Source organism: Arvicanthis niloticus, chromosome 2, assembly GCF_011762505.2.
Source record: "Arvicanthis niloticus isolate mArvNil1 chromosome 2, mArvNil1.pat.X, whole genome shotgun sequence".
In the NCBI taxonomy this organism is placed as follows: domain Eukaryota; kingdom Metazoa; phylum Chordata; class Mammalia; order Rodentia; family Muridae; genus Arvicanthis; species Arvicanthis niloticus.
This window is the reverse complement of record NC_047659.1, coordinates 123,804,870-123,818,387: the sequence shown is the minus strand read 5'-3', so window position 1 is coordinate 123,818,387 and position 13,518 is coordinate 123,804,870. Positions and strand designations below refer to the sequence as shown.

At 41.7% G+C, this 13,518-nt stretch overlaps 1 protein-coding gene across 2 annotated transcripts in view; it reads left to right on the top strand.

The window, feature by feature from the left end:
• Cdk5rap1 (CDK5RAP1 mitochondrial tRNA methylthiotransferase) overlaps positions 1–13,518 on the top strand; it is a 28,539-nt gene that overhangs the window by 1,725 nt on the left and 13,296 nt on the right. For both annotated transcript variants that reach the window (XM_034496764.2, XM_034496765.2), the window contains exons 2-8: positions 539–858; positions 3,015–3,118; positions 3,692–3,726; positions 5,743–5,843; positions 10,692–10,902; positions 12,449–12,569; positions 13,243–13,473. In XM_034496764.2, coding sequence (XP_034352655.1) covers positions 558–858; positions 3,015–3,118; positions 3,692–3,726; positions 5,743–5,843; positions 10,692–10,902; positions 12,449–12,569; positions 13,243–13,473 — 1,104 coding nt within the window. In that variant the 5' untranslated portion in view covers positions 539–557. The remainder of the gene's footprint in view (positions 1–538; positions 859–3,014; positions 3,119–3,691; positions 3,727–5,742; positions 5,844–10,691; positions 10,903–12,448; positions 12,570–13,242; positions 13,474–13,518) is intronic.

The window sequence follows — 13,518 nt, the reverse complement described above, 5'->3', positions numbered from 1 at the left end:
AAGGTAAACTATTACAAAGAGTACCTTAAGGGAGGTGGTGGTGCATACTTTTAACCCCAGCACTCAGGAGGCAGAGGCAGGCAGATCTCTGAGTTTCAGGCCAGCCTGGTCTACAGTGCAAGTTCCAGGACAGTTAGGGCTACACAGAGAAACCCTGTTTCAAACAAAACAAAACAAAACAAAACAAAACAGTACCTTTGAAATGGGCATGGTAGTCTGTGCCTGTGAGTCTGTCTTTTGGAAGACTGAGGTGGGAGGCATGAGGAGAGTTGGAGGTCAGTCTGGGCTACATGGGAAGATCTCAAAAAACAAACAAAACCTAACCTCACATACGCTCACAATCTGCCCAGACTGGACTACATAGGGAATTGAGTTCCAGGTCAGCCCAAGATAATCCTGAGATTAAATATCAACACCTCTTATGAACCCTGCTCCCCTGAAAGAAGCATACTTTCTTCTGTTTTAGCGAGGAGGAGTGTCCAGAGCAGGTCCTGTATCAAATGTTCTGTAAATACTGGTGTGTTTCATTCTTTTCCAGATATAGGACTGCAGGTGCCATGCATCCTTTACAGTGTGTCCTTCAAGCACAGAGGTTGTCAGCGCCATTGACTTCCATGTGCTGGGTGTTGCTTAGGACCTGCAGGGCACATAGTGTGTCCAGCACTTCCTGTCCTAGTCCAGAGGGGAGGAGCGCAGAGGGAGTTCAGAAGGATTTCAGCTCCAGGCTAGCCACTGGACCAACTTTCCAGCATTTTTTAAGAAGTGCTTCAGTTCCTCAAGAAAAACCATCTTCTCCAGAAGTGGAGGACCCACCACCCTATCTCTCAGCGGATGAACTTCTAGGAAGGCAGAGAAAAGGTTGGCTTTATTTTTTTTCCCTTTGACTTCTTTGCTCTATCACAGTATCTGTGGCCTGAATGCTTTTGCCGTTTTCTTATTACATTGTTAGCTTTAAGGAGTTGCTTACTATAAAATCATCAGAGCCTACCAAATAGCATTACTCTAAAGAAACTCAAGGGCTGGGCTGGGGGGAGAGTGGCATGGTGGGGTGATTGCCTAGCATGCGTGAAGCTCTGAGCTCCATCCTCAGCATCCTCATTTCCTCAAGAAAAAACTCAAAGCTGTGCACACATGAACTGCAGTCCTCTCATTGGTTATGTGTGGAGATACTATAATCCCTGTTTTAATTATAATTTTTAGGATTGCATTTAAATTACATTTTTCATTGTATATTCATTCCACTATTCATTCCACAGCCGTGTGGCAGCTGTGGAAGTCGGGATAACTTGTGGGTCTTGGTTGTCTCCCTCCACCATGTGAGCTGAGAGGTTAGAAGTCGTCAGGTGGCGGTGGAGCACACCTTTAATCCCACCACTTGGGAGGCAGAGGCAGGCGGATTTCTGAGTTGGAGGCCAGCCTGGTCTGCAGAGTGAGTTCCAGGACAGCCAGGACTTTGCAGAGAAACCCTGTCTCGAAAAACAAACAAACAAACAAACAAACAAACAACAACAAAAAAAGAAGTCATCAGGCTTGGTGGCAGAAGCCTTTATCCACTGAGCCATCTTGGCCAAGCCTACTTCCTGTCTTTTGAAGCTAGGTCTTGTTGTGTAGCCTAGGTTAGTCTGGAACACATAATCCTCTTACCTTAGGCTCCTAACGGGTGGAATCACTAATATCTGCCACTTCTTCTGATTTAGAATGTTTTTTTGGGGGGCTGGCAAGATGACTCAGAAGGTAGACTCAAGTCTGATGACATGAGTTTGATCCCTGGAACCCACATGGTGGAAGGAGAGAGCTGACTGCCACAAGTTATCCTTTGACCTTCGAACTGGTGCCATGGCATATGTGTCCACTGTCTTCCAAAATATATAAATAAAAGAATTGGCTAGGCATGTGGCACACACCTTCGATCTCAGCACTTGGCAGCAGAGCAGTGGGGTCTCTGTGAGTTCAAGGGATAGCCTGATCTACATAATGAGTCCAGGTTAGCCAGAGCTATATGATGAGACCCCTACCAAAACAAAATGAAAACCCTGAGGTTTCCTGTTTCCTTTTTTTGTTTTACTTTTTGAGAAATAATCTGTCTCTTTAGCCCAGGTTGTCCTGGAGCTCACTGTGTAGCTCGGGCTGACTTCACATTCATGATTCTTCTGCCTTGGCCTCCCATGTGTTGGCTTTATGAGTATGACCTACTATGTCTGGCTTCCACTTGGAATTATAGCCTGCTGATGGTAATGGGGTTGTAAATAGAAATATGATTTGAAAGAGCCTACTGAAGTGTGAAATTCATGTTTTGTAACTTTGTGTGAATTTGCATTTTTACTTCATAATATGACCATGTCTGTTTTTTTTTTTTTTTTTTTTTTTTAGATTTATTTATTTTATGTATGAGTCCTTTATCTGCCAGAAGAGGGCATCAGATCTCATTACAGATGGTTGTGAGCCACCATGTGGTTGCTGGGAATTAAACTCAGGACCTCTGGAAGAGCAGTCAGTGCTCTTAACCACTGAGCCATCTCGCCAGCCCAACCATGTCTGTTTTTACTTTTATTCTGGGGTGTGTACCCTCTGGTGAATGCTGCTGCTTTCAGAGGCTAGAGAACCACTTTGTTTAGAGGGAGGACTGTAACACCAGGAACTTGAATTTAGGTTTTCCTTAGATGAATAAAAATGATCATTAGTCCTTGCAGTTTTAGTTGTGTCTATAGGCCTAGTTCCTTGATTCTTTTTTTTCTTTTTTTTTTTCTTTTTTTCGAGACAGGGTTTCTCTGTGTAGCCCTGGCTGTCCTGGAACTCACTCTGTAGACCAGGCTGGCCTCGAACTCAGAAATCCGCCTGCCTCTGCCTCCCAAGTGCTGGGACTAAAGGTGTGCGCCACCACCGCCCGGCTAGTTCCTTGATTCTTAAGGGGGTACATTTCCCTTATATTTCAAATACTACACATATAATAGGTATGTGTATATGATGTTGTATTTCCTTGTTCCGAAAGGCTATTACTATGCTTTTCATTGCAGTCTACCTCGAGACCTATGGCTGTCAGATGAATGTGAACGACACAGAGATAGCCTGGTCCATTTTACAGAAGAGCGGCTACTTGAGGACCAGCAACCTCCAGGAGGTACTTGAATTCCTTGCTTCCTTGTTTCCTGGGCTTTGGCTTCTCTGCTTTGGTGCAGGTTCTTAGATGCGCTGTATCTTAGAAAGAGGATGTCGCCTGCTGAGTTAGTGCCTTTGAGTGATGTGTTAATTTCTTTTAGTGACATGTACTGTAGGGCTGGCATATACTAGTTGAGGTATTTTGAGCTCTTATGATGCTGTTCATCTAGAGGAAGGAGTTATCAAACTTGTGGTAACATGTGGCTGTAATCTTAGACCTGGGAAGTGGAGGCAGGAGGATGTAGAATTTGAGAAAGGTTGCTTGTGGAGAGTGGAGGTAAGGCTTAAGGAGTTAATGTATAATGGATAAAGAACCTTCATTGGGAAGTTCTCAAAGGAGACAGTGGTAGTGGTTGCATTATAGTGTTCAAGTGTTCTTGTTATAGCCCTGTAGCCTTAAAAAGGGTTAAAATGATAAGATTTATTTCAAGCATGTTTTATCATAATAATAGAAAAAAGCAGGTGGACTGCATGTTAGTGATTCTGCAAGGCTAATTTCAAAGTTTATAAGTTTATTTTTCTTGCTCCCTACTAGGCTGATGTGATCCTTCTTGTCACGTGTTCTATCAGGTACAAATTTGTTCTTTCCATAAGAAGTGAATATATTGTGTATAATCGTGTCAAGGAGGCTTACTTATGGAGATGATCCAATGGCCGCAGGTCAGTGAAAGTTAAGTTTTTCCTATAGTAGATATAGTCCTGATATAACTGGCTGGCATTTGCTGAGCATGTCCTCCGTGTTGGGTTCCATGTGAACAGTATACATGGTGGAATTAATTTAATTCTCACAGTAGCAATTTGTGAGGTTGTTTCTCTTATAAAACCCATGTTATCTGGTAGTACACACTACAATCCTAGCACTGTAGAAGTTGAGGAGGAGGATTGTGAGTTCTAGACTAGCCTGGATCACACAGTGAGATCTGCCTAAAATGCAAAGAATAGCCACAAAAATGCCCAAACCAAGCTCTATACATTATATAAAGTTTTTAAACCAAAAGTGCTGAGCTCCTAAATTTTCTGGCCACTAATGGCATATTCTTATAATGTAGGTACCTGATTTTATGTGTAGCCAAATGGTTGGGAAACAGAATTCTGAAAAGTGATGAGTGGCATCTTCAGAGGTGGCTAGGAAGAACTTGATCATAAGAAATTCATCAAAAGTGATAGACTGGAGAGGTGGCTCAGCAGTTAAGAGCACTGGCTGCTCTTCTAGAAGACTTGAGTTCATTCTCTAGCACCCACATGGTAGCTCACATTTGTCTTTAGTTCCAGTTCCAGGGCATCTGTATAACATGTAGTTTTTGCCACCCGGCTTTAAGCTCCTGGCAGACTGTGCTACTAGCTCCACCCATATTCCTTTGGATTCCTGGATGAAACAAACACACACACACACACACACACACACACACACAGAGAGAGAGAGAGAGAGAGAGAGAGAGAGAGAGAGAGAGAGAGAGAGAGAGAGAGAGAGAGAGACACACACAGACACACACATACATACTAACTTACTTTCAACCTGCCTTATTGGCTCAGTTGCTGTGTGCTTCTAATCTTCTGCCTGGGAAAGTGGCTTATTGTCACTATGCGTGAGATCTCATGTGACTGGTCACTTTTTTTCCCTCCGAAGCATGGTGACATCTCCCTTCTCTTCTATCTCCAAGCTTCCTGGGAGGACCTGGAGTCCCCCCTTTTTCCTTCCTCCCAGCAATTGGTCCCTGGCATCTTTATTGATTGATCAAGAACCAATTGGGGAACAGGACCTTACCATCAGAATCACCCCCTACAGATCTGATCCCTCTATAGGCACTAGGCACATGGCTGTTGGATACACAAACATACGTGTAGGCAAAACACCCATATACATATCAAATTAAATGAATTAAAAATAAGCAAACACACCCTCTGTTGTTTGTTTGTTTGTTTGTTTGTTGTTGTTCAAGGCATGTTAGTGTTAGTGTTTCCATACCTGCCTTTAACATTAACTCATTGATCTGACATATTTTTTATGGGGCCTCTGTTGAAAGATACTGACCTGTTTTTTAGGAGAGATTTAGAAATGTACCTTCCATAAATCCAGGCTTTAAAGAGCTTGGTTTAATATTGGGACTAAGACAGATCTGTAAGTAGCCCACTTAACATCTGACAGAAAATACTAAGTAAACATCAAACAAGCCAGGTGGTGGCTAATGGCTGTAATCCTAATATTTGGGAGGTCAGGGAAGATGAACTGCTGCAGAATGTTTGAAACAACAGAAACAAATTACCAAGTTCAGGAGAAGCTGAGTTAAGGTGAAGTGTGAAGTGTGCTTGAAGGAAGGAGACTCACAGAAGAGCTGGGGAAGGGTTTGTGAAGAACATGGTTCTTGAGTTTTGTCTAAGGCTAGTCTGGATTTTGAGAAGTATAGGGAGGATATCACCAGGGTAAGAGAATGATAACAAGTGGCGCCTTCCCAGTCTGTCTCCCTGAGTTAAGGCAGAGATCTGTGGAAGGTTCAGACGGCCTTCCTTTTCTTTCTACTGTCCTCTTCTCCTACAGTGCTCTGTAGTTTATGTTTGGCTCATTTTCACCACTTTGGATCTTTTCAGGGAGAAGGCTGAGCAGACCATCTGGAACCGTTTACATCAGCTGAAAGTCCTGAAGACAAAGCGACCACGCTCCCGAGTACCTCTGAGAATTGGGATTCTAGGTATCTGGTTATTTTCAGATTATCCTGTTTTGAGACTTGTGTTACTTGAGTGACAGAAGCCATCTAGGAGGGGCCAAGGCTAGCAAGTAACTTTTCTGGAGATGACCCACCATTTTGGATGGCCTGTGATAGGTGAGCTCTGAAAATGTAGGGTCCTTAGAGACTGCATCCTAGGACTGCTTCTCACTGCTGATATGCCTTTCCTGTCACTATTATATGACCTAGTAATTCCTGGGCATCAGCCCACCCTATTGGGCAGATCAACATGAATTTGTACTCTCATGTAGTAATGCTGTATAGACAAATGGAGGATTTTATAATTCCTAAATTTATGCAAGTAATTTTGAGCCCTCTAAAAGCAGCAAGTAGTTCTCTGTAAACCTTCATGTATCATAGGTTAATTGTACTAAGATAAGAAAATAGGCTTGGGACAAATTTGTGATCAAGGAAAAACATTCATGCTATGTCAGGTCCAAGGATGAAGCCACAGGTGTGCACTATGATAGAGCAAGGCCGTGTAAAATTGTTGCTTTAAACTTATAATGAGCTTATAGAATGAAACACTGCTTTGAACTTACTAATTTACTATAGACATCCTTCTGTAACCCCCCCCCCTTTATGTAACATTTTATCTGAGATAATTTTATAAAGAACTTTTGTCTAAGAAGGTATACAAAGGCCAGAGAGAAGAAATAAAGTGTGGCAACTGGCCTCTGCCCCATCCACCAAATGTATATATATTTGTATATATGTATATTTGTATATATATATATACACACACACACACACACACACACACACACACACACATATATATATATATATATATATATATATATATATATATATATGCACAATATATCTATATGAATCTGTGTCTAACTGTCTCCATATGTGCATACATACATGTGTAGGTATATATGTTTTATGTAAGTATACATGGACACTTTTGGAATTGTTAGGACAGGTGGTTGGGCCCAGTTAAAGTGTGTGTGTCTGTGTGGATTTATGTGTGTGTTTGAATTCTCTCTCTTTTTTTTGGGGGGGGGGGGGGCGGGGGTTTGAGACAGGGTTTCTCTGTGAAGCTCTGGCTGTCCTGGAACTCACTCTGTAGACCAGGCTGGCCTCAAACTCAGAAATCCACCTGTCTCTGCCTCCTAAGTGCTGGGATTAAAGGCGTGCGCCACCACTGCCTGGCTTTCTTTCTCTTCTTAATCAAAAGAAAACTGCATTTTTTTTCTGTCCCAGATTTTGGTTAATATATTTAACTTTATGCATAGCAGACTGTTGTACTTTGGTTAACTTTTTTTTTTTTTTTTTCCGAGACAGGGTTTCTCTGTGTAGTCCTGGCTGTCCTGGAACTCACTCTGTAGACCAGGCTGGCCTCGAACTCAGAAATCCACCTGCCTCTGCCTCCCAAGTGCTGGGACTAAAGGCGTGCGCCACTACCGCCTGGCTGGTTAACTTTTTTTTTTTTTAATTTTTTTTTATTTTGGTTTTTTGAGACAGGGTTTCTCTGTGTAGCCCTGGCTGTCCTGGAACTCACTCTGTAGACTGGGCTGGCCTCGAACTCAGAAATTCGCCTACCTCTGCCTTCCAAGTGCTGGGATCAAAGGCGTGTGCCACCACTGCCCGGCTACTATGGTTAACTTAATCACTCTTAAACACACAGCCTCTGCCTCCTGAGTGCAGGTAGTAAGGAATGCACCACCACCCAGCTTGTCATTTCTTACTTAATCCTTCTAGAACTATCCCTTGTATATGCAGTCATATACGCATATGGATTCTTTTCCTACCCTCCTTTTAAAACATAAATATTATTATTTCAAAGATTTATTTATTTATGTATAGTGTTCTGCCTGCATGTATGTCTGTTGGCCAGAAGAGGGCAGCAGATCTCATTACAGATGGTTATGAGCCATCACATGGTTGCTGGGAATTGAACTCAAAACCTTTGGAAGAGCAGCCAGTGTTCTTAACCACTGAGCTATCTCTCCAGCCTATTGTATATATGTATTTGGTGGATGGAACAAAGGCCAACAAGTTGACTCCAACAACTATTTTTTTCTCTTAGCCTTTTTATGCCATTTAAGACAAGAGTTCTCATTATAGGAAAAAGATTACCTCATAGCCATAATTACATATTCTCTAAAAAGAACATATTCTTTAAAAACAGATTAAACACAAAAAGAAATTGCAACAGATTATTAATTATGTATTTTTCTTTTGAAACTCATTCCTAACAATTCCTATCTGTCTTTCTCTCTAAAGTTCATTGTAACCTGAAAGCAGTAATTTTTATGTCATTGATTAATAAAGTTTAAGCAAGCCAGTCTTTAGTAGCAAGTTTTTTCCTATGCTTAGCTGATGACAATTTGTATTTACCATGAAACAGATTACTATATATCTTATGTCTTACTTTTGAATTCTTGTTCAGCTGAACTATTCTCTATTCTCTACTCTTTTTTAAAAAAGAGTTATTTATTTTATTTATATGAGCACACTGTAGCTGTCTTCAGACACACCAGAAGAGTGCATTTGAGTACTACAGATGGTTGTGAGCCACCGTGTGGTTGCTGGGAATTGAACTCAGGACATCTGGAAGAGCAGTCAGTGTTCTTAACCACTGAGCCATCTCTCCAGCCCTTATTCTCTACTCTTATAATAGAATTATTCATCTTTATTTATAACCCTCTCTTTTCCTGATACACATCAAAACTTGTGGCCACATTCCTAGATCACACGATCCAGGAGCTCAGACCCTACCTAGAAAGAATGTTTTCTTTGGTCATTTTTTTTTTGTCCCCAGCCTATTTTTCTCCTCTAAGTACAATTATGTGCTTGAAATGCATGAGAGCTCATTGGACTCCTTTTCTACCCGATGCAGCCCCCTCACTATTCTACATGGAGGGGGCACATTTTATTCTTGATTCTGACTTTGTTTTTATCTTTCTGGCAAAACAACTTAAGCCATCGCCTTAAACCTTCTGTCAACTACCCTAACTTTTTAAAACTATTTAAGTCAAATCAGAATTTCATAAAATCTTTAATTCATCTAAACAGCATTATTTCATAAAAGTTCATCTTCATGCTGATCTGTAGGAAAATTGCTCAATAGAATGGGCTATCACCCAGGAAGTAATCACACCAGACTTTAGGGTCTCTCTATACCCAATCACACCATGCCACATATATGAGGAATATACCAGTGACAGACATGAGAAGACACATCAGTAACAAGAAGTAGTCCTGGGACGAAGCCCCTGGGACTGTGCCTCTTCTAGGTACAGCCATTGCAACTGTGCAAAACAGTGGCCTGTCTCTAGGAAGCTCACCTGCCCATTTCAGTTCTTCCTGTGTGGTGTCCGCCAGGCAAGCCTAAGTTGGGTGAATTTAACAGCTTAATTATGTATTAATTAAGGGGCTAGGGTGGAGAGATGGCTCAGTGGCTAAGAGTTGCTCTTCTACAGGACCTGAGTTGGTTTCAACTCCAGCTCCCTGAGATATCCAATACCCTTCTGGACTACACAGGCACCTGTAGTCATGTGCATCCCACCCCAATAATTATAAACAAAAACTTTGAAAAATCTTCAGAAAACAAACTGTGGGGCTGGAGAGATGTATCAGCAGTTAAGAGCACATACTGTTCTTACAGAGGACCCAAATTTGGTTCCCAGCATCTGCGTTGAGCAGCTTACAACTGCTTGTAATAGCAGATCCAGGGGATTCAACACCCTTTTCTGAATTTCCCAGGCAACTGCACTCATGTGCACATACTCATACACAGGTGCACATTCACATAAGCAAAAATAATAAAAAATAAAATCTTTAAAGAAACCCCAAACAACTAACCAGTACAAGGAGTTTGTAAAGTTGTACTTTAAAGATTTTTTTTCCCTCCCAAGACAGGATTTCCCTGTGAAGCCCTAGAGCTCACTCCATAGACCGGGCTGGTATGATCCATCTGCCTCTTCCTCCTGAGTCAGAGGTTAAAGGTGTGTGCTGCCACCACCTCCATCACCACCACCAGTTCACTTTAAAGTTTTATGGACTTAATAAAATAATGTTTTTTGGGAGGTTATAAATTATATCAGCATAATTATTTATATCATTTCTCAGGTTTAGTAGATATTATGGGCTAAAGAGAAAAAAGTGTAAGTGTAGTTGTAAACTTAGAAATAGGCTTTTGATATAAAATATTTTTATTTTAATGGTAATTAATTTTTAACTTTGAGAAGAAGCAGTTCCTGTTTGAGAAGCTTTTGCAGGGCAGAGAATGCTGCTCAGTCATTCACAGTGAGCTTGGTTAGTACGTAGGTGCTGAGTTCAGTCATTCACAGTGAGCTTGGTTAGATTGTAGGTGCTGAGCTCAGTCATTCACAGTGAGCTTGGTTAGTATGTAGGTGCTGAGCTCAGTCATTCACAGTGAGCTTGGTTAGTATGTAGGTGCTGAGCTCAGTCATTCACAGTGAGCTTGGTTAGTATGTAGGTGCTGAGCTCAGTCATTCACAGTGAGCTTGGTTAGTATGTAGGTGCTGAGCTCAGTTATTCACAGTGAGCTTGGTTAGTATGTAGGTGCTGAGCTCAGTCATTCACAGTGAGCTTGGTTAGTACGTAGGTGCTGAGTTCCATCTCCAGCAGTGATGAAAGAATGGAGTTGCTCTATGATGTTCTTGTATTTGAAGAGATGGGTTCAGTGCTATGGGCTCAGTTTGAAGGGTCATACAAAATTCTCAGAGTAGGTTTCTGTGTTTTGGTGTTGAATGCAAGTTATAAATCATGTGCACTGAGCAAAAGCCAGGAACCAGATGAGCCAGGGAAAAGGTGCTACTTCCTTTTGCTTCCTAGGCTGCATGGCTGAGAGACTGAAGGGAGAGCTCCTCAACAGGGAGAAAATGGTTGATCTCTTGGCTGGCCCAGATGCCTATCGAGACCTTCCCCGGCTGCTGGCTGTTGTGGAGTCAGGTCAGCAAGCAGCAAACGTGCTTCTCTCTCTGGATGAAACCTATGCGGATATCATGCCAGTCCAGACGAGCCCCAGTGCCACCTCAGCCTTTGTGTGAGTCACTGTGAGAGCTGGGGGGGGAGTGGCCTCATCCCTTCTCTCTTGCTTTTGGAGTAGCATGTTAATCTTACTATGTTGAGCATAGGAAAAGGAATCAGCTTGCACACTTATGGTACAAGGTACAGAAACCAACCTCTGATCCAGTAAAACCCCCTCACACCGGTATCCCTGTCACACCCATCATCCCTGCTTCTTGCTCTCTGAGGTCATTTTTCAAAGGTTTCCATGTCAGTCATTTATTTCTTTTAATTATTTATTTATTTATTATTTTTTTGTTTTTGTTTTTCAAGACAGGGTTTCTCTATATAGCCCTGGCCATCCTGGAATTTGCTCTGTAAACTCTCAGAGATAGACCTGCCTCTGCCTCCTGCATGCTGGGATTAAAGGAGCATGCTACCACCACCCAGCTTGTCATTTCTTACTTAATTCTTCTAGAACTATTCCTTGTATACTTGTATATGGATTCTTTTCCTAGCCTCCTTTTAAAACATAAATATTCTTGCATGCATGCATGCAGGCCAGAAGAGGGCACCAGATCCCATTACAGATAGTTATGAGCCACCATGTGGTTGCTGGGAATTGAACTCAGGACCACTGGAAGAGTAGCCAGTGCTCTTGACTTCTGAGCCATCTCTCCATCTCAATATTATTGTTTTATGTTTATTTTCACTTAAGGAAGTATTTTGGGCTTTTTTGATAGAAAACTTTTTTTTTTTTTTTTTTTTAAAGTTGTGGTAATATATGCTTGCAATCTGAGGCCAAGGCAGGAAGATTGTTGTGAATTTGTGGCCATTTTGGTGTTCCAGGCTAGTGTCTCTTATTTGGAAAGCCATCGTCTTAGAATTAGAAAACAGTAGAACAGTAGCTGGGAAGAAGCACATAACAGTTGGGAACAGGAGGCAGGAACATTGCTTGCTGTGAGTTCAAGGCAGTCTGGCAATTCAGGACTCCATTGATAGACCCTGAATCAGAAAAGCAAAGCTGGAGTCAGATATGGTGATGCCTATCTGTAAATGCAACACTTGGGAGATAGGGGCAGGAGGATCAGGAGTTCAAGATCATCTATGGTTTTTGCTACAAAGCAAGTTTAAATCTAACCTGACTCACATAAGATCCCATCTCAAAGAAAAAAATTGTGTGAGAAATGCAAACTATATTTTAAATTCAGGGTCTGTTTTATAACATGTATAGACATAGAATTTGTTTTCAATATTTCTACATAAAAGTTCAATATTAGTATAGGTATTTACTAATATACCTATAAAAATGACAGCAGCGCTGCAAGTGCTGAGTCTGCCCTCATTGCTGTGCTTCCTCACCAACATTCCACCAATTCCAGTCTGGCTCTGGATTATACATTAATCTGTGATTATACACTTCCAGATCTCATAGATTACAGATCTCACTTCCAGATTAGATCAGTGTGACATTAGAGGCAAAGAAAAAACCTAAGACAACTGTAGAGCTGTGACCTGTTGCTTGAGATGTGCTAAGACAACATTGCCCCGTGTTAATTGTGTCCTGATCCTTTCTTCCCTAGATCCATTATGCGGGGCTGCGACAACATGTGCAGTTACTGTATCGTTCCTTTCACTCGTGGCAGGGAGAGGAGTCGGCCGGTTGCCTCCATTCTAGATGAAGTGAGGAAGCTTTCTGACCAGGTGAAGTTAATCAAGCTCTCTTCTGCTGAGTATGTTCTGGCCAGGCTGCAGACAGCCTTTCTAGTTATGTACCTATGTTGTCTCTTCCCCTGCCTAACACAGGGAGTTCCATCACTGGTAGCTTGTAAAATCTATTTTCATCTGCCTAAATACTAAGTTTATCTCCCTCTTCCTATTTTCAACTCCCCTGTAGTACAAAGTTCCTTTAGGATAGATATTCTGTTTAAGGGGTTGGTGATAATGGAACCTGCCTTCACTCCCTGAGTTGGGATTACTGGTTGTACGTTCTTTACTTCAGGCTTCATTCTGTTGTTCAGTCTTTGGAAAAGATACTCAAGCGTGGAACTATCAGATTAAAGATAGACTTCTATATGTTTCTTGGTAGGCTCATTTAATATTTTTAAAAATTTATTTAAATGTGTGTTTTGCCTCCATGTCTTGCCTGCCTCCATGTATGAGGGTATCAGATAACCTGGAACTGGAATTACAGACAGTTGCCAACTGCCATGCAGGTGTTGAGATTTGAATCTGGTCCTTTGGAAGAGCAGCCAGTGCTCCTGACTGCTAAGCTGTCTCTTCCGATCCTGATTTAGCTAGTTTTTAATCAGTGGTTTGACATGAAGCTGTTCACTAAGTTTTAAACTTGTTTTCAACATGTCTTTCCTGTTCTCAGGGGCTAAAAGAAGTGACACTTCTTGGTCAGAATGTTAATAGTTTTCGGGACAATTCAGAAGTCCAGTTCAATAATGCAGGGTCTGCCAACCTCAGCCGTGGCTTTACCACCAACTATAAACCCAAACAAGGAGGGCTTCGCTTTTCTCACCTTCTGGATCACGTTTCAAGAATAGATCCTGAAATGAGGATCCGTTTCACCTCTCCTCACCCCAAGGATTTTCCTGATGAGGTGGGTGTTGATGATATTTAGTGTTGTAACAAATGTTATCAGCAC